Here is a 20,218-nt window from a genome sequence, read left to right as displayed (position 1 = left end):
AAAGGTCAGCAACTTCTTTCAGACTCAGGCCTTCATTTTCCCTCCAAGCTAAACACATCCCCAGAGCACTTCCTGTCAAACAGGAACTGATAGTACGCTCCATTTTTATCTGGGCCAGAACATGGAAATGTTATCGTATTCCTGTGGGACTCTTCATCCACCCTTTGCCTGCAAGTCTGTCTGTCTCTCTGCATTTCCATTAAATTCACACGTTTTATAGAGACTCATAAAGTCTGTATGTGTGTGTCTATTAATTGTGTGCATGTTATATAGTAAAAATTAATAATAATGTGTGATGACAGATATTGAAAACAGATTTATGAGAGGAAAGGGAGGAAAACAGACCGTGAAAGAATAATATTTGTCAAACGAAACGCAAAGCACGCTGGGGAAATCATGGCGTTTTCATAGTCTTTTTATTTCCACAATTAAACATTAAATATTTTACAAAATAATAATCTCACTCCTGTTTCACAGTGCAAAATACAAAAAGTACAGCATATGTTGGGATTCAGTAGTTATTCAAGACCAGAATATACAAACATCTAATAACCATAAAAATAATCTTCCATGAGTTTCTGATATGCATGAGTACACTTGCTAGAAAAATAGAGATATATGTAGTTAATTTCTCAGCAGAATAATGTCTCAAAAAGCAGACGGTAAAATGAGCAGCGTACTGATCTGAACAACACTTATAACTTACAATTTTAAAACACATAAATGATCACATCGCATGAAAAAAACCTGTTCTAGAGATCAACTTATGTAGTGTTTATGTGAGCTTTCTAACTAGACAATTGCACAAAACCACTCTAAAACCACTAGACCAGTCTAACTAATGCAAACCAGCCTAGTAGGTGGTGTCAAGTGCAGTGTTGATTATTAATTTGTGATAAATATCTATCTTTTGTGCACTATTTGTGTGCTACCCATGAAAAATGTTTCAGATCAGTCATTTATGAGGTTCCATTACAGTAACAATGCAAACTTATGCAGGCATTAGATAGCTTTCCTTGGGTTTGGAACGGAGCCGTGTGTTTTAGACGTTATATAATTCATTCAACCGCACTGTATCGATCATACTTTATTTTTATTTTTTTACTCAAAGTGTTTGTTGAGTATTACAGCCCAAAAACTCCACCCGCAGGGCAATATCATTGAACCAGCCTTTCGGGTGAATCCGTACGAATCGTGCGAACAGAGGCGGATCAAACATGTTCAGCGCCTCCTCGTCGTGCTCACTGTTCCCTTCATAGATCTACATCAGGGAGACAAAGAGACAAAACATCAAGAACATATACAGGTCACCCCAAAAGAAACACAATGAACCATATTGAATGAATATGTGACCCTGGGTGACAAAACCAGTCACATGTCGCACGGGTTTATCTGTGGCAATAGCCAACAATACATTGTTTGGGTCAAAATTATCAATTTTTCTTTTATGCCAAAAATCATGAGGATATTCAGTAAAGATCATGTTCCATGAAGATATTTTGTAAATTTCCTACCGTAAATATATAAAGCATGTATTTTTGTGAGTGAATGCAGCACAATCGCCAACATAAATGAACAACTTTAAAGGAGATTTTCTCAATGTTTCGATTCTTTTGCACCCTCAGATTCCAGATTTACAATAGTCGTATCTCGACCAAATATTGTCCTATCATAACAAACCATACATCAATAGAAAGCTTATTTATTAAGCTTTCCGATTATGTATAAATCTCAATTTAAAAAAAATTACCCGTGTGACTGGTTTTGTGGTCCAGGGTTACGTATATTAATTCTTAAGAGAAAATAAAACAAATCTTAGAACCATTCTAATTATTTTGCTAAATGAATGTCTCACACACATTACGTTCCCCTGTAAACTCGACCTCCACACCAACAGCTGCTCATCATCATTACTGCAGCCATCTGATTGGTGCATAGGCAGAGGGGGCGGGACTAAAGAAATTGGAGCTCGAGTTGGTCTCCAGCCAATCAAACACTCATGATCTGATAGTGCTACTCACACTGATCTAGAATCAGGTCAACACGGTACACACCATAGCAGTATTCTTGTACTGTCTTTGTATTTCATGACATTTTTATGGAGCCTTTTGCACATGACATGGGAAATAAAATATGTATACATCCTGGTCACGATTTAAGAATTTATTCCCTTGTTTTATTAACCAATTCCCTCATTTTAGTAAAATCGTGGCTATGATTTACTAATTAATTCCCTCATTTAAGTTAAATTGTTGTGATAATTTGTGACCAGTGTTGAGGGTAGTAACGCAATAAGTTACACGTTACGTAATTAGATTACCTTAGATTAAAGTAATGCTTTACTTTTAAATGTATTTATTTTTTCAAATAATTAACTCAAGTTACTTTGTTCTCCCATTTATTGACTGTTTAAATGTGAGCATTTACTTGTCTCACTTGCACAGCATTCATTATTCCTCAAAATGAATACAAACGGTGAATGAATACTCAGAATATTATGCAAACATGCAATGTGTTAAATAACACAAATATACTTTATGTATTTAATGTCACTTTATTAACCAATGCCTTTGCTGCTGGCCTTCGGTGATCCAACTTAACTGTACTTATAAGCTAAAATTACGTTAGATAAACATCACATTTGTGTTTCATTTTTTTATTGCTTAGTGTGAACGGCAGCACAGCTGTAAGGTTTGTTTGAGCGGCGCCCTCTACTGTACAGGTGTGGATTTGCATTTCCTTCAGCCTGTGGCTTATTCATTTCACTTATAGGGCCCTATCTTGCACCCAGCGCAACTGACTTTGTACACCGACGCATGTATCATTCCTATTTTGCACCCGACGCACAGCAGACTTTTCCCTCCACAGACGCACGTCGGTAAATTAGGGAATGAACTTGCGCTCCCGGGGGCGTTTCAGCTTTAAGAGGAGGCGTGTTCCGGCGCAAACGTTCCCTGGTGCTATTTTGCAGTTTCAGAAAACAATTCCGCCACAGACCAGGAGAAACCTCGTCTAAAGTCAGTGGCGCGTTTTCAGTGGCGCGTTCAGATGCTATTTTAAGGGCGCTTGCTTGGCTATAATGTATGGCCATAACAACGCGCATACACTTTGCTTCTCTCATCTACACAGACGCAGCAGTTCCCATTTTTGCAAACCATACATAATTACAAGGAAAAATATTCCACACAAGGGAAATCATTGTGGTGTCCATGAAGATGTGAAAAATAGCTATATTAAATTAATTAATTAATTAAATTACCCAAATTATTGGGTACCCAAATTATTGGCCCTGACGAGAACGTCGGTCTCCTCGGCTGTGAATCGCTCCTGGCAAATCCGCCGTTATAATAGCAATCCGCCATGGAACAAGCGCTCCTGCTCTTAAAGGGAATGTGAGATGACGCTCTGATTGGTTTATTTCACGTTACGCCCAAACCACACCTATGAATAATGAAGCTACTTCAGACCAACACATTTTAGATTTGCGACCGAGATCAACCAACCGAGACCCGCCCACAAAGTTACTTGCGTTTTGCGTTTGATACTTGCGTTTCAGATCGTTAAAATAGGGCCCAATAGTGTGAAAGGGCCGTTACATTTGCAAAAAATATAACTTTTTTTGTTATTAAAAAACAAACAAGCAAGCCCAGACTAGGTGAGAAAAAATAACACATTACTTTCCATAAAAAGTTGTTAAGTGACATGATTAGTTACTTTTTAGGAAGCAACACAATATTGTAACCCATTACTTTTAAAAATAACTTTCCCCAACACTGTTCATTACCTTGTTTTAGGTCAATCAAAACAAGGAAATTAATAAGTCATGGGAAGGAACACATGCTTAATTTCTTGCCATAATTTAACTAAAATAAATTCTTATAATAATGCATATAAAACAGATTATTAATAGAAGCTAGTACACTCAAATATAGCCATACCTGTTCCCTATCTGTGCCCTGCTCCTTCACACTGGTCCAGCTGTGACCGTCATTGCTAGTGGAGATGGTAAATTCAGTGACCATCATCAGTTTCAGGACAGATCGAGCCCCCTGCGTGATCAACCCAGTCACTCGCTTCGTAGAGAGAAAGTCCACCTGTAACCACTCGTGAGGGCTATTAGCCTGTAGAGAGAGAGAAGAAGAGGAGGAAGACAGGAAGAGACAAAATATAAGATGATCAGTTTAACAATTTATTTATTTTCTATGCAGATGAACGTTTGAATGTTCACACTCAGAGAAACAAACACCCATGAGAAATCCTAGACTTCTGGGGGCCCTAAGCACAACTTTGTAAAGGAGCCCCTGTCAATGCTTTCATAAAACCCACAAAATGGCCCCCAACCCCATAATCTATTCTTTCAGTGCAGTTTCAATGTTAACAAACAAGTTGAAACAGTCAGCAATACTATAACAAAAATAAAATAAGGACGAATACATTAGAAAAAAGATACAAATGAAATAAAGTCACAGCGTGTACAAATAACAAGGTCACATGAGACCTTGTTAGCAGGTTTATTAGGCTGCTGTCACTTTAGGACCTAATGCACAAATCTAATATACTGACAAGCATTTGATTGCTTTCCCAACTGTTTATGTTCACTTAAGACATAACCGACTGTGTTTAAGTGAAAACTCGACGAGACGGGCATTATGACCTATTTTTGTGTGTATTTGTCTGTTTGAGCTCACGCCAGAACCGCCTGGGGAACAGCGTCTCTTTCGCAGCTCAATATGCTTTTAACTCTTTTTTTTTTTTGTATTGAGCACGTCCGGTCAGGACTTAAGTTATAATGCAGAACAGAACTGCATGTGAAGCAGAGCGGCACACTATATAATAGCTCTGAATAACTCATAAATCCACCTCGATGACAGTGCTTGGCTCTTTGTGTGCAATCGTGTCCAAAGGGGAAATAGAAATAGCAATAACTTTAAACCCATAAAGAGATTAAGACAATGGAGGGGTGTTTCACACAGACAGACAGGGCAGAGGAAACACTCACAATGGGCTTAGAAAACACACACAAGGTAGAGAGAAAATTCACTTTCACTCTAGGAAAACATGCGATGGATGGATGGATGGATGGAAGGATGGATAGATAGATAGATAGATAGATAGATAGATAGATAGATAGATAGATAGATAGATAGATAGATAGATAGATAGATAGATAGATAGATAGATAGATAGATGGATGGATGGTTAGAACGATGGATGGATGGATGGATGGATGCATGGATGCATGGATAGATGGATGGATGGATGGATACATAGATAGATAGATAGATAGATAGATAGATAGATAGATAGATAGATAGATAGATAGATAGATAGATAGATAGATAGATAGATAGATAGATAGATACCTTGGGTCTCCACGCATTTGCTCGTCCCTCCTGGTGGAGTCGAGCGAGGTCGGGAGTCCAGGACCCTATCCACTTGTCTAAGAACGAGGAGGCGCTGATGCTAGTGCTGGGAATCAGCCGGCGCTCCATTCCCAACGGCATACAACAGCCTGAGGAACACACACACAAACACACATCATACAACAGCCTGAGGAACACACACACAAACACACATCATACAACAGCCTGCATATACAACAGCCATACATATTTCTCCGAATATAGAACCTTTTTGGGTTCTTTAAAGGGGTGGTACAGAGTGTGAGTGTAAGTTTTAGCTCAAAATACCCCACAGATATTTTTATATAGCATGTTAAAGTTGTCACTTTTTGAGGGTGAGCAAAAACACACAGTTTTGTGTCTGTTCCTTTAAATGCAAATGAGCTGCTGCTCCTGGCACGGGGGTGGAGCTTCAAGAGCTTGTGTCCTTTTACCTCACACACACATGCTCTTATGTTCAAACCGAAGTTAGACAATGATGGAGAGACTTAAGAAGAAGTGATGACATAGACAACATTTCTGAATGGTTAGTTGATGAATTTATGCAGCTGATGTGGTTATCTTCTAGTCATTGATTAGCATATTCAGTCTTGATAATCTATATATTGTGTTCAGGGGGCGGGGTTTATGTAAATTCTAGGGTTGGTGATGTCACTAACCCGGGAGGAATGTGGTGTAGTCTCTACCAGCCGTTTGTTGTAGTCCTTAAAAAGAGATTTCTGTAAAAGCAAATATCTCCCTTTGCTTTGAACTTTGAGCGTCGTAACTTTGCAGATATTGTTTATGATCAGACAGCAACATTACACACTAACTAAAGTTAGAAAAGTCAAATCATAATCAACCACCCCTTTAAGATAAAGTCAAGATCTCTAGTTCCAAAACCAGTGAACAAGGGTCTTGATTTGGAGACGTGTTTTTGGACGTGTGTGGAAACGTGTGCATTATTCAGCTCTCTCAAGTTTACTTTATTTTTTTTTTTTATTCTCAAGACTTTATTTACTCAAACTTTTCTCTTATAATGATGAAGCTTTGGATGTTGTCATTGATGCTTGAAGGGAGAAAAAGTGTTTCAAAGTAAAAGAGAGCAGACATAAGGAACGCCTTGAAGCTTGAATGAAAGTAGCAAGATGACAAACACATCAAGAGCTTTCAGATGTTCATGTTTAAATCGCTTCATGCGGATCAAAATGGCGTACAAAGGCAAACAAGAAATGTGCTTTGCAAAGTCACTGAATAATTAGGTAACACTTTACAATAAGGTTCATTTGTTAAATATTAGTTAATGTATTAACTAACATGAACTAACCATGAGCAATCCATTCGTTACTGTTTTTGTTAATGTTTGTTAATGTTAGATGTTCATTGTTAGTTCACAGTGCATTAACTAATGTTTACAAGATTTTAATAAAGTATTAGTAAATGTTGAAATTAACATTAACAAAGATGAACAAATGCTGTATAAGTGCAGTTCATTATTAGGTTAATGTTAACTAACAAACCTTATTGTAAAGTGTTACCAATAATGACTCTCACAATTCACTTGTTTTCTAGTTGATGCATTGTTTGAGTTCTTCATCGTTAGATAATGCAGTGATCTCATCATTGTGTTGTGTGTGTTGTGTGTGTGTGTGTGTGTGTGTGTGTGTGTGTGTGTGTGTGTGTGTGTGTGTTCACTCACTATTGAGGTCACATCCCAGTAGTTCTATCCTCAGTGTGGGCAGCTTCTGGAAGGTCAAAGGGTGAATCCTGATGTAGCGACCCACGATGGGTGGAGAAAATAAGTTCTCTTTTACTCTGGAACCATCCATGTTTCCAGTGAAGGTCTGATATCAGATAAACAAGAAAACAGATGTGAATAATACTGAAAGTAGGAAGGATATACAGTATAAATAGTCTAATTTATGATCAGGGAAGCGCTTATTTTGAAATCAAAGCAAAGCAGTTTCACTGGAAAAAATATGTTGGTGTGAGTTTCATCATGCATTTTTTTTTTTTTTTACGATTGTGATGTTTAAGGGGTGGGAGATTTAGGGAGGTTTTGTGTTTTAAGTGGCCAGCTAGAATTCTTTTCTAAAAAATAGATCTTAAAATATAATGAGCTATCACCAACACGGTGGTAGGGATAAACTAGGAACTTTCTTGAAGATCAAATAAGAGTCTGATATAATATGTCAATATGTGAAATTTGTGAATTAAATCTATTAGTTAATTATGATTTTGTGCATTGCCAATATTCATTATATTAATTTCCATTATATTTCATTTTGCTCCTCATAATGTGCCCCGACATTTTTTGTTGTGCTACAATAGTGCTAAAATAGGCTTAATTTTATTTGAGTTAAATATAATTTTTTCTTTTGACTTTGATGTGCACATGTTGTGAGAGAGCCTCTGAAGTGATCATGGTGATGGAAAAAAATATGAGATGGGAGGAAAAATTAAATGTCCAACTTTTGAGTTATTTGCGAGCGAACGCACAGTTTCTTGGGGGAACGCGAATGATTTGGGAGCAAACAAAAGTTTTAAAATATTTTTTTTTCCTCCGATCTCATATTTTTCCCACAGAATAAAACATTTTAAAAGATAATTGTGACTTTTTATCTCACAATTGTGAGTATATCTTGCAATTCTGACTCTATATAAACATGCAATTCTGAGAAAAAAAGTCAGAATTGCAAAAGTCTGACTTTATAACACACAATTGCGACTTTATATCACGCAATTCTGACTTTATAACACAATTGTGACTTTATATCACACAATTCTGACTTTATAACACAATTGTGACTTTATATCATGCAATTCTGACTTTATAACACAATAGCGACTATATCACGCAATTCTGACTTTATAACTCAATTGTGACTTCATATCATGCAATTCTGACTTTATAACTCAATTGCGACTTTATATCACGCAATTCTGACTTTATAACACAATAGTGACTTTATATCATGCAATTCTGACTTTATAACACAATTGTGACTTTATATCACACAATTCTGACTTTATAACACAATTGTGACTTTATATCATGCAATTCTGACTTTATAACACAATAGCGACTATATCACGCAATTCTGACTTTATAACTCAATTGTGACTTCATATCATGCAATTCTGACTTTATAACTCAATTGCGACTTTATATCACGCAATTCTGACTTTATAACTCAATTGCGACTTTATATCACGCAATTCTGACTTTATAACACAATAGCGACTTTATATCACGCAATTCTGACTTTATAACACAATTGTGACTTTATATCATGCAATGCTGACTTTATAACACAATAGCGACTTTATATCACGCAATTCTGACTTTATAACACAATTGTGACTTTATATCATGCAATGCTGACTTTATAACACAATAGCGACTTTATATCATGCAATGCTGACTTTATAACTCAATTGTGACTTTATATCATGCAATGCTGACTTTATAACACAATTGTGACTTTATATCATGCAATGCTGACTTTATAACACAATAGCGACTTTATATCACGCAATTCTGACTTTATAACACAATTGTGACTTTATATCATGCAATGCTGACTTTATAACACAATAGCGACTTTATATCATGCAATGCTGACTTTATAACTCAATTGTGACTTTATATCACGCAATTCTGACTTTATAACACAATTGTGACTTTATATCATGCAATGCTGACTTTATAACACAATAGCGACTTTATATCACGCAATTCTGACTTTATAACACAATTGTGACTTTATATCATGCAATGCTGACTTTATAACACAATAGCGACTTTATATCACGCAATTCTGACTTTATAACTCAATTGTGACTTTATATCATGCAATTCTGACTTTATAACTCAATTGCGACTTTATATCACACAATTCTGACCTTATAACACGCAATTGTGACTTTATATCACACAATTCTGACCTTATAACACGCAATTGTGACTTTATATCACACAATTCTGACTCTATAACATAATTGCGACTTTATATCTCACAATTCTGACTTTAAAACTCGAAAATTGCAACTTTATATCCTGCAATTCTGAGATAAAAATGTAACCTCGCAATTGTGAGATAAAAAGTCGCAATTACCTTTTTATTTTTTATTCTGTGGGAGAAACAAGCTTCCATACAGATTCGCCCTAAAGATACAGTTGTAAAAACAGGGTGAGGCTGGCAATGGTTATGGACTGTTTTTGGTGAAAGAAACATTATAAGAGGACTGTAGTGGAAAAAATAAAGTGCTACAAAACAAAGCATGCAATATGCCCCCTTTAAATCAGACTATTTTTATGTAAATGCAGATGTTGGTACTGACGTAAGATGGCTTGCTGCTGTTTCCTCTGTAGACGGTCCAGTTCTCCTGGTCTGTGCTGTAACTGATGCTGTACGTAACGGTGGAATAATCGCTAAAACTCGACTTTGCACCCTGAGTTTGAATACCATGGAGGAGCATGGGCTTTAACAAATCCACCTAAAACACACATACAAAGATAAACAGGAGAGATATGGAGGGTTAGATGTGGATTCTGGTTGCGTTTGATTACTAGAACAATTTCAAGCGATTGAATAAATACTTCACTACAAACGTGGAAGCTTGTTTCCGCCACAGAATAAAACATTTTAAAAGATAATTGCAACTTTTTATCTCGCAATTCCGACTTTATATCTCTCTGACTTTATATTCTGACTTTAAAGCTCGCAACTGTGACTTTATATCACGCAATTCTGAGATAAAAAGTCAGAATTGCAAGATAAAAAGTTGTAATTACCTTTTTTATTTTTTTATTCTGTGGCGGAAACAAACCTCCATAATTTTCAATGCCAAAATTAAGATTTTATTAATTTCTAGACTTTTTCAGGAAATATATCCTATAGTTTTGCATGATCATAGGAATCCTGCTAAAAATAGTCAATTGTTGTGTATCCTACACGCTTTCTCTCTCTCTCTTGCTCTTCCAAACAATATTGAATCAAAGGTTAAATACAATCTACTGTGCAAAACTATTTATAGGATTTCAAAAGTATTTCCCACTTTGTTTTTGCTGAGAATGAAAGAAAAATGTGTCAAGAATGACTGACTGACTGCGGTGCAAAGAGTCACTATTGTCTGTGATATGAGCCACAAATAAATCATAACATGTTTTCCTTACAAATGAGCCAAAGCACAGCATGTTATCTCTGCAAACACAAGGTTTCTTTTACCTGGAGCCAGGAGTCTGTGCCTTTGCCCATCCAGGCATTAATCGATCCGGATAACTCAAGTCTGGCTAAATCGGGCTTCCAAGCACCTTTAAGAGAAATGGCATTTCAATAAATAATTGTATTAAAGGGATGGTTTGGTGTAAAATCAACCTAGGTTCCTTTGCACCATGACCTCGAGCCAAACACCCCCCAAAAGCCTTTTTTCCCTCGGTTGAACATTATTAAAGTTAGAGCCTATTTAGAGATATCAGCCGGATGGCCGTATTAGAGATATCAGCCGTATGGATATCAGCCGTACAACTCTACATCCTTATGCATCGCTTTCTGCCAGGACTTTTACGTGCTTTTCCCAAATCACTGAAGTGACTTCGACGTCCGGGTTAGCGGTAGCATTAGCCATCAGGCAAGTGTTATTTAAATAAACTCCTGATGTACTTACAAACTTTCCAATGCCTCGTTTTATGAGTACAGAACCTATTTGTACTACTGTAGAAGTTTGGTACCATTCTGGGCATTATTAGTGGGATAATTTACAAGATACAGCCTTGGATCCATTAGCGCCTGCACTAAACCATCCGGCTGATATCTCTAAATAAGCTCTAACTTTAATAATGTTCAACCAAGGGAAAAAAAGCTTCTGGGGGGCTGTTTGGCTCGAGGTCATGGTGCAAAGGACCCTAGGTAGTCAAAAGAGCCAACTCCCAAATTTCTATGGGACTTGCACCAGTTTTATCATCTTCCAGGCGAAAATCTTAAAGGAACAGTTCACTTAAAAGATATTTTGAAGAATATGGGTAACCAATCAGTTGATGGACCCCATTGACTTCCATAGTAATAGGGGAAAAACAATACTATGGAAGTCAATGGGGTCCATCAACTGATTGGTTACCCATATTCTTCAAAATATCTTTATATATCAAAACAACTTAAGGGAGAGTAAATGATGACAGAATTAAACATTTTAATTGAACTATTCCTTTAAGTCCTATTCCTGGCATATCTCTCCCCAAAAAAACACATGATTTGAGGAATTATTCATGTGTGGAGCACAAAAGTTGCAGGACAAATTACTTAAAAGTTTGACCAAATCCATCGCACACGTCAGACGTTTGAATACTTTCGTCGTACTATTATGTTGTTGCTTTTATGTTGCATTTTGTTGCTCTTACCATAGTGATCCGAGGCTGTTATTTGGTTGTTGTTAATCCACCCTAGCTGTATTCCTAATGGCCGAATGCATCCTGTTGAACAAAATCAATCAGTTTCAGGCGCCTCTAACTATTTAGTGATTCACAACACGACTGCAGAAACAGGAGGTCAAGAACGATCCTCAACAATCTCCTATCGAGAAAAGCTCTTACGTGGGTTGTAGACGAGCATCTTGGCTCTCATGCCGGCCAGCTGATGTTCCCCTATAGTGCACTCTATTAACCAGGTGCCTGCGATAGCTGGCCTTATCTCCACCGTCCCAAAAACACCTGCCAAAGCAGACAGAATAAGTTATATTGATAGAGAGAAAAGATGTATCACAGATTCCACAAACATATGAAGCCGTTTTCAACATTGATAATAATCAGGAATGTTTCTTAAGCAGCAAATCATCATATTAGAGTGATTTCTGAAGGATCATGTGACACTGAAGACTGGAGAAATGATGCTGAAAATTCAGCTTTGATCACAGGAATAAAATTACATTTTACAATATATTCACATAGAAAACTGCTATTTTAAATTGTAATAATATTTCACAATTTTACTGATTTTACTGTATTTTAAAACAAATGAATACAGCCTTGGTGAGCAGAAGAGACTTTCAAAAACATTATTAAATCTTGATTATTCCAAACTTTTGAACGGTAGTGTAGGGCTATGCTGTGAGATTGCCCAAATTATGCTTAATGAATTGTGATTTGTAATCCTAACAGGCATGCAAGGTGCCGTGTGCAGGATTTGTGTATAGTTTACCGGGATAGAGATTGAAAATTCCCATGCGGTGATCCTGATCTGTTCCGACTCTGAATGGCAGTCCGTGGAAGTGTACAGCGTGAAACTCGCCTTGACTCCCGACGTTGAGAAGATGCCACCGAGTCGTCTGGTACTGTTCAACTATCAGGCCAGGAAGAGTTTCTGACACGTAGCCGTTAATAGCTACAAGTACCAATAAAACACAACACGCAACATTATATTGTGGCTATTATTATAGTTCCTAATAGGAAAGCATGGCACTAGCATTTCCAAGGTTATGGGTTCGATTCCCAAGGAATGCATGAACTAATACCCTGAAAGCAATGTAAAATCATCTGCCAAATGCATAAATGTTCATGTGCATGTGTCACCTTGAATCAATGCATTTCCAAAATGTTTCTTTATATTTAGAAAAACTGGGTACATGGAGCCTCTTTACTGTTCTTGTACTAAAGAAAAGGCTATTTAACAACTTAATTACACAATAACAAGCATAAACACATGGATCCATTTGTTGGATCCAAATATTTATTGAGACAGAGGATGTGAACAGATCAGACTGGTTATCTTGTAATTTTCAACACAACATGCATGCAGATTCACAAATTATGGCATAATGTACCTGCAAACTTGTTGCTCATCTCGAACCACGGATCGTCTACTTTGGCCTGGCAGGGTGGGGTGCAAAACTTCCCGATGTTGTAGTCGAGGTACCAGCTTTTTCGTTCATCAAAGGTGGTGAAGAGAAGGAAGAAGTCTGTCACGTCAGGTTGAAGCTTTACGCGTGAACGGAGGGTACCAGGACTACATATCAGCATCGGACCGATTAGACCAGAGTTTATGTCCTTCTCCTGGTGGACGCAGGAGGAATATAGAAGATATTTACATTCATGCATTTGGCAGATTCTTTTATCCAAAACAACTTGCATTGCATTCAAGCAATGCATTTTATCAATTCATGCATTCCCTAGAAGTCAAACCCATGACCTTGGAGTTGCAAGTGCTATGCTCTTCTGTTTGAGGAACATTATCCATTATATTTTAACCTGTTTATTTTAAATTTTTTTATTCTATTCAATTTAACCCTCCTGTTGTGCTACAACTTTACAAATAGACCTGCATTGGTTTCAATGCAATTTGACAAAAATCAACATTAAAAGATTAATGTATAATTTGTGTTTCTCACACCTTTCCAAAAATAAAAATAAAATAACAGCCAAAACCCTTTTTGGACTGAACTGTGACTAGATAACGAAACAGATGATTCAGAAGAAGAGTCCTCAATTTTGAGTAAACGCTCATTGGTTCTCATGCATTTCATATTTTAGTGTCTGGTAAAGCTACTATAAGTGATGATTTTTGGTTAATTGCATGGAAACCAACAGGGAGTCAGAATGACCCCCAACACAGCCTTTCCAAAACACAAAACTGTGTCAAAACCTTGCATTCCCTTTAATTAACTTTGCATGCCAAAATGGGAAATATTCCAAAAGTTTCAATGTCATTGTTTCAAGCCGTTTGAAAGTAAAATGCGGGTCAATCTGACCCAACACAACGGGAGGTGGTAAAAACAACATAAATATGTACAACCTTGGTGCTTCAGACATGAAAGATTCCTCAAATTCAACAAAAGCAACCCAATTTTGATTCCTGTGTTGCACATTGAATTACCATGTTGACGTTGGAGTAGTAGGCCCCAGCCTTGCAGTCAAACTCTGACGCTGTGGGACCTTGTCGTTTGGAGATTCTCCAGTTGTACACCCTCTCCTCGCCCGCGGGAACGGGATCACCTGGCACTTCCTCAGCCTTGGAGCCTTCAGGACCGAAACTCCCCTGCGTCTTATCGTACACCCCATGCAAGTGGAAAGAGTACGGCCTGGATGCCAGGTTCTTGAAAACCACCTTATGGGAAGAGAAAAGCAAGAATTTAGAGTGGGCGATTAACCGAAACATTGCTCATTAATAAATACTTTTGTGATGATGCATTTTTGAATTATGGAAGCTTGTTTCCTCCACAGAATAAAACATTTTAAAAGATAATTGCGACTTTTTATCTCAAAATTGCGAGTTTACATCTCACAATTCTGGCTTTATTTCTCAGAATTGCGAGATATAAAAGTCAGAATTGCGTGATATAAAGTCGCAATTGTTTGTTATAAAGTCAGAATTGCAAGATATAAACGTGCAATTCTGAGAAGAAAAGTCAGAATTTCGAGTTTATTTCTCGCAATTGCGACTATATCACGCAATTCTGACTTCATAACAAACAATTGCGACTTTATATCACGCATTTCTGAATTTATAACTCGCAATTGCGAATTTATATCACGCAATTCTGAGATAAAAAGTCTGAATTTCGAGTTTATTTCTCGCAATTGCGACTTTATATCACACAATTCTGACTTTATAACAAACAATTGCAACCTTATATCACGCATTTCTGAATTTATAACTCGCAATTGCGACTTTATATCACACAATTCTGAGATAAAAAGTCAGAATTGCGAGATGTAAACTCGCAATTGTGAGAAAAAAAGTCTCAATTACCTTTTTATTTGTCATTCTGTGGCATAAACAAGTTTCCATAAAATAGTGTGGTGAGATTTGAGCGTCTTCACTTTCGCCTTTATACGAGAAATTCCCAATTGCGTGTATTTCTATTGAAAAGACTAGATTTCGCCTGTGAATATTTGCCCACGAACAACGGTAAGACTAGACCTTAAGAAAGCAATGTTATGCTTTTAGGACCTCCTTTTCATGAAGAAACTTACAGTTAGAACATCATTGATTTCTGCCTTCAACACAGGACCCATAATGCCGAGGTGCTCGTCCAGTTCTCCTCGTTTGATTGGATGCTTGAAATCTCTGTCCTGATAGGCTCTGAAAACCACCTTTTTATAGGATGGGAAATATTTTCTCATTCCCCTTCGCATCTCCCTGTGGACACATCAAACATTTAGTGTCCTTAATTCCTTCATATGAAAAGCAATATTGATATCGCCATCTAAAAGTGCATTTCATTTTTGCACTATAACTACCTATATACAAATAAACAACTAAACTAAATGGATTTGATTCAATCTGATACCTTAAATGTATTTTATGCTATATAAAACATACATATAAACACACACTATTGGTCTAAAGTTCATAAATTGTGTCATGTTTTTGTCTCTTATGCTCACTAAGGCTTGTTTGTATATTTCCAAACTGAAATTCTTGTCTGCTAAAATGATCAAAACTGTTGTTGTGGCTGTTCAATATGATTATATGCACTGTTACCTTTGTTTGATGAGCTGCGCTGGTTTATTAATCCCATAATCCCAGAAGATTTCCTCTGCCGCGATGTAGTAACTACGAAACTTTGACTCTGTCGACCTAATGCCAACATTATCTTCAACATGATGATCGAAACCAACGCTTCCCTCATCGCTATAATCATCATAGTCACTTGCCAATGATTTCCTGCCATATGTCTGATTATCTGATGAATTTGAAACTGGTTCCAGATCCGGTTGGAACTTCTTTGAATCTTTGTAATTGTAGTTAAATGGATTCAAACTTTCTTCCATCTTGTCCTTCTTTAGACCAGAACTTCCAGATTCTTCCAGAACTTCATTGTTGCTGTGAACTTTCACATCCACTTTTTTGTCTTTGCTGACGCTCCCCAGCTCCCGTCGATTCCTCACTTTCTCTGATTGGACCTCCTGAGAGTCGTTCAGAAGTTGACTGAGGTTAGTCGACATGTTTGCATCTTTAAGAAGGAATTTTCTAAACATGTTTTGACCGCTTGGATGTGTTTTGTTGTGATCCGACTGAATGTTTGCAACATGTTGGTCTCCTGTTAATTCCCTGTTTTCTGAGGAACTTAATATGGCTTTAGGATCAATCTTTTTTGGTAACTCCGGTCTACTTCTGTAAGATTTGTGGTGGGACCTTTTCTGGCGTTCCAAAGAATTTCCACCCATCTCCTCTTCCAGTTGATCCAAAATATCCTGTGGAATCCCACCCTGCGATAACGCTTCCAGATCTTTTTCCCGCTTCAACGGAACATATCTTATCTCACATACACGGGTTCTGTTTTGTCTCTCATTGTCTGGAGCTCGGCTCATGTTTACTCGTCCAGGCGCAGACTCCGTCACAGTTCTGTTTCGGCAAACACGAATAGCGATAGTGCGGTTCTTTTCCATTGTTCCCCGTGGAATCGGGAAGTTCTGCTCAATGAATTCAATGAAGTCATCATCGTAGTCGTCTTTGTCCACCAAAGGAAGCACTCTTTCACAGTTAACAACCGTGTAGCGAACGGTCATGCCTCGCTCTTTCAGAGAGGGGTCAAATGCGCTGACCTCCCATTCACCTACAAGGATCAAACATCAGACTTATAGGGTTAGTTCACCCAAAAATGAAGATTCTGTCAGTAATTACTCTCCCTCATGTTGTTCCAACCCCGTAAGACTTTCGTTCATCTTTAGAACACAAATGAAGATATTTTTGATGAAATCTGAGAGCTGTCTCACTCCTCCATAGGCTTCTAGGTAATCGAGATCTGCCATCCCAGAAAAGTTAGTAAAGACATCGTTAAAATAGTCCAAGTGACTACAGTGGCTCAGCCTTAAGTTTCTCAAGTGACGAGAATACTTTTTGTGCGCAACCCCCCCAAAAATAATGATTTTATTCAACTATTCATTTTCACAGCGCTTCTGGGTTGTACATCAGAACGGAGGCTCACTATTGGCCAACGCTGGTCGTGTGTATGTGTGTGATGCTGGCCAATAATGAGCCTCCGTTCTGACGTACAACCCAGAAGCGCTGCGCTGTTACACTACGTGAACTCACTCAGAGGAACACAGAAGAAAATCAATAGTTGAATAAAGTCGTTATTTTGGGGGGGTTTTGCGCACAAAAGTATTCTCGTCACTTGATAAACTTAAGGTTGAGCCACTGTAGTCACTTGGACTATTTTAACGATGTCTTTACTAACTTTTCTGGGCTGGCAACAGAAATAGACTGCGCCATTGACCGACTGAACCCTGCTCTAAAGTCAATGGCGCAATATTTGTTTTGTTATTTAAAGAGCGCGTTAGTAATGTGCGCCTATAGGCGGGTCCACAACGCGCGTACACTCTGCTTATTACACACACAGGGACGCACAGCAGAGCACACAAACATGCCAAATATTAAAATGAAAAGGATTACAGTGTAAAAGATTATTATTGTGCACATAAATATATGGTGAATCCGGCTTGTCCAGTAGATGTTCTGCCTGCGCTCTTTTACCTCGCGCACGAGCGGATCTGTTTGCGCTCTGGAGACGCGTTCGGTCTTTCCACTATCAAATTCCGTCATGTAAATAGCGAATCCGCCATGGCACGAGCGCAACTGGCATTTAAAGGGAATGTGAGATGAGACTCTGATTGGTTTAACACACATAAATCCCAAAACACACCCATTACTCATTATGAGAATAGGGACAACCCTTTTAGACCATGCACCGGGAGCGCCGACCATTTGTCCCGTCGTTAAACTAGCAAAAGTGGATTCGGACACGCCCTAAGTGAACTTGCGCCCTGCGTTTTAGACCATGCGCTTAGATTGTTAAAATAGGGCCCTTAGTGTTTTAGGCATTTTTATTTATATACTAGTCAAAAGTTTGGAATAATTAAATTGAATCAAAAATACAGTAAAAACTTTGTATCATTCAGGGGTTCCTTGACCTCTGACCCTTACCTAGCATCTCCACTTCAGTGGTCACTGTGTCTCCAGTCATTGGGAAGAGTGTGAGGACAGTGCCGTATGTTTTATCCTTCTCAAACGTATTTCCCGTGAAGTAAACTGACAGAAAGTTGCTCTGCATGCCAACGCTCGCCACATGCCAGAGTATCACATCACCAACACACATCTTGAATTGTAGGTGGTCGAACATGAAACCGTTAACAGCTGAAACACAATAAAAAAAAATGAAGGTTAATCCAAAGTTTGTTATAACAATACAAACTACTATAGATAATCCCATTTTGCACATCTAGAGCCTAAAAAATAACACCCACTGTGCATGACGTTTGAATTGTAGAAATTCGGATCATTGCGATTAATCCTAGTTGGATCTTCAATATTCTTTTTAATGTTTTCCTCAAAGTACCAGCTTCTGTTTTCATCAAACACCGTAAACAGGAGCTTCTTCTCTTTATCTGAAGTTACCTGTGAAAACATTAGGAGAACATTAACTATCATCAACCATCCGTCTTTATACTTATAGGTAGCATTTATTAATTATAATTTCCATCCATCTGATAAATCAACATAGGCTCATTGGAAAAACATAAACATTTTCACAAAAGTTATGATAACAGGGTCAGATCATCTATAGCTACGACTTATTTATTCATGGCTCCTTGCTCAAAAACTGTTATGGACTCAAAACACTTTTACCATAAGTGCATGATTTGTAAAGCAATACATTTTCACGTTTGCATCACATATGGAAGTAAAATAATGACAAATGTTTTCGAAACATTTGAAAAAAAGCTTGTTGAATTGCACTACTTGAAAAAATATGCATTGCATAAACCCATACATTAGCGATCGGCAATCTACTGATATTCCTGCCGTTCCAAGAAGTCAAATGTTGAATTTTCTGTCGAATCTGAACCAATGAATTTGTAAAGCGGAATAAAATGGACCGAAAATTGCCTGTCGAATATTATAGGTTGTATTTTTAAACAGAATGAATATTTTGGAAGTGAAATCTGAAAGGTGAATATGGATTATTGAATTTTTTATTAATGAAAAAGTGTGTGAAATGTTTTGAATTGAAATATTCACAGCTTAAAAATACAACCATGTTGTATTTCAGCCCATAAAAATGCAAGCCCTGAAAATACAATGCATAAAAATGCAAGCAGGGTTAATGCAATTAGTAGTAACAAGCTTTTTTGTTTCAAAAACATTTGTCATTATTTTACTTCCATAATCACATCACCATCTCCATATGTTTGGCTTTTCTGGCATACTAAACTCGGTACAGCATCGCACTTGTTTTTTTATTTTTTTATCACGTTTCAAGATCAATTCATCTAAAATAATTCTGTGTTTTCATCTTCATCTTGTAATATCAAATTTAGCATTTTAATCAACAGTAAATGTTTAGTTAATCTTTTATCATATGTCTTGGAGTATCGCAATAATATCGTATCGTGAGTTCAGTATCGTGATATGCATCGAATCGTGACATGAGGGTCTCGTTACACCCCCAACGCAATATAATTTTGCAGAAATAACGCCACATGAAATCACGTGTTTCAAATGAGCCCGTGTTGAGATGATCAGATCTACATCAGGGTTTCTGCTCACCACTCTGCCTCTTTTGTCCAGAGATAGGGATTTGCAAATGATAAGGGGTCCCACCAACCCAGACGCCACGTCCCGAACGGGATCCACCGTACTCTGGTATAAGCGTGTGAGGCATCGTGGGTCGGCATCTGTGGGTCCGTCTTCTGCGGTCAGCTTCCAGAGGTACATCATTATCTCACCTGGTGGAACGGCCAGAGAGCGAAGATCCACCTGGTTAACTTCAACCCACAAACAGAGAAAAATGCGTTAATCCCATTAAAAGTCATTTGCATCCACTCAATTGGACACCAG

The 20,218-nt window shown here is 37.6% G+C and overlaps 1 protein-coding gene across 2 annotated transcripts in view; it reads right to left on the bottom strand.

Moving 5' to 3' along the window:
* Positions 1-385: 385 nt before the first annotated feature.
* f8 (coagulation factor VIII, procoagulant component) overlaps positions 386-20,218 on the bottom strand; it is a 31,115-nt gene continuing 11,282 nt past the window's right edge. Inside the window, exons 10-25 of one of the 2 annotated variants that reach the window (XM_081382567.1) lie at positions 19,928-20,145; positions 18,625-18,775; positions 18,305-18,514; positions 15,860-16,934; positions 15,349-15,514; positions 14,249-14,479; positions 13,200-13,428; positions 12,578-12,760; positions 11,974-12,090; positions 11,782-11,853; positions 10,613-10,698; positions 9,726-9,881; positions 7,081-7,225; positions 5,364-5,512; positions 3,939-4,121; positions 386-1,261 (exon numbers count right to left, since the gene is read on the bottom strand). In XM_081382567.1, coding sequence (XP_081238693.1) covers positions 1,106-1,261; positions 3,939-4,121; positions 5,364-5,512; positions 7,081-7,225; positions 9,726-9,881; positions 10,613-10,698; positions 11,782-11,853; positions 11,974-12,090; positions 12,578-12,760; positions 13,200-13,428; positions 14,249-14,479; positions 15,349-15,514; positions 15,860-16,934; positions 18,305-18,514; positions 18,625-18,775; positions 19,928-20,145 — 3,527 coding nt within the window. In that variant the 3' untranslated portion in view covers positions 386-1,105. The remainder of the gene's footprint in view (positions 1,262-3,938; positions 4,122-5,363; positions 5,513-7,080; positions 7,226-9,725; positions 9,882-10,612; positions 10,699-11,781; positions 11,854-11,973; positions 12,091-12,577; positions 12,761-13,199; positions 13,429-14,248; positions 14,480-15,348; positions 15,515-15,859; positions 16,935-18,304; positions 18,515-18,624; positions 18,776-19,927; positions 20,146-20,218) is intronic. The other variant, XM_081382568.1, reaches the window with a different exon arrangement.

The sequence above is a fragment of the Scardinius erythrophthalmus genome (genome assembly GCF_964197995.2).
Source record: "Scardinius erythrophthalmus genome assembly, chromosome: 13".
In the NCBI taxonomy this organism is placed as follows: Eukaryota; Metazoa; Chordata; class Actinopteri; order Cypriniformes; family Leuciscidae; genus Scardinius; species Scardinius erythrophthalmus.
The sequence above is the reverse complement of the archived record's forward strand: the minus strand, read 5'-3'. Positions and strand labels throughout refer to the sequence as shown.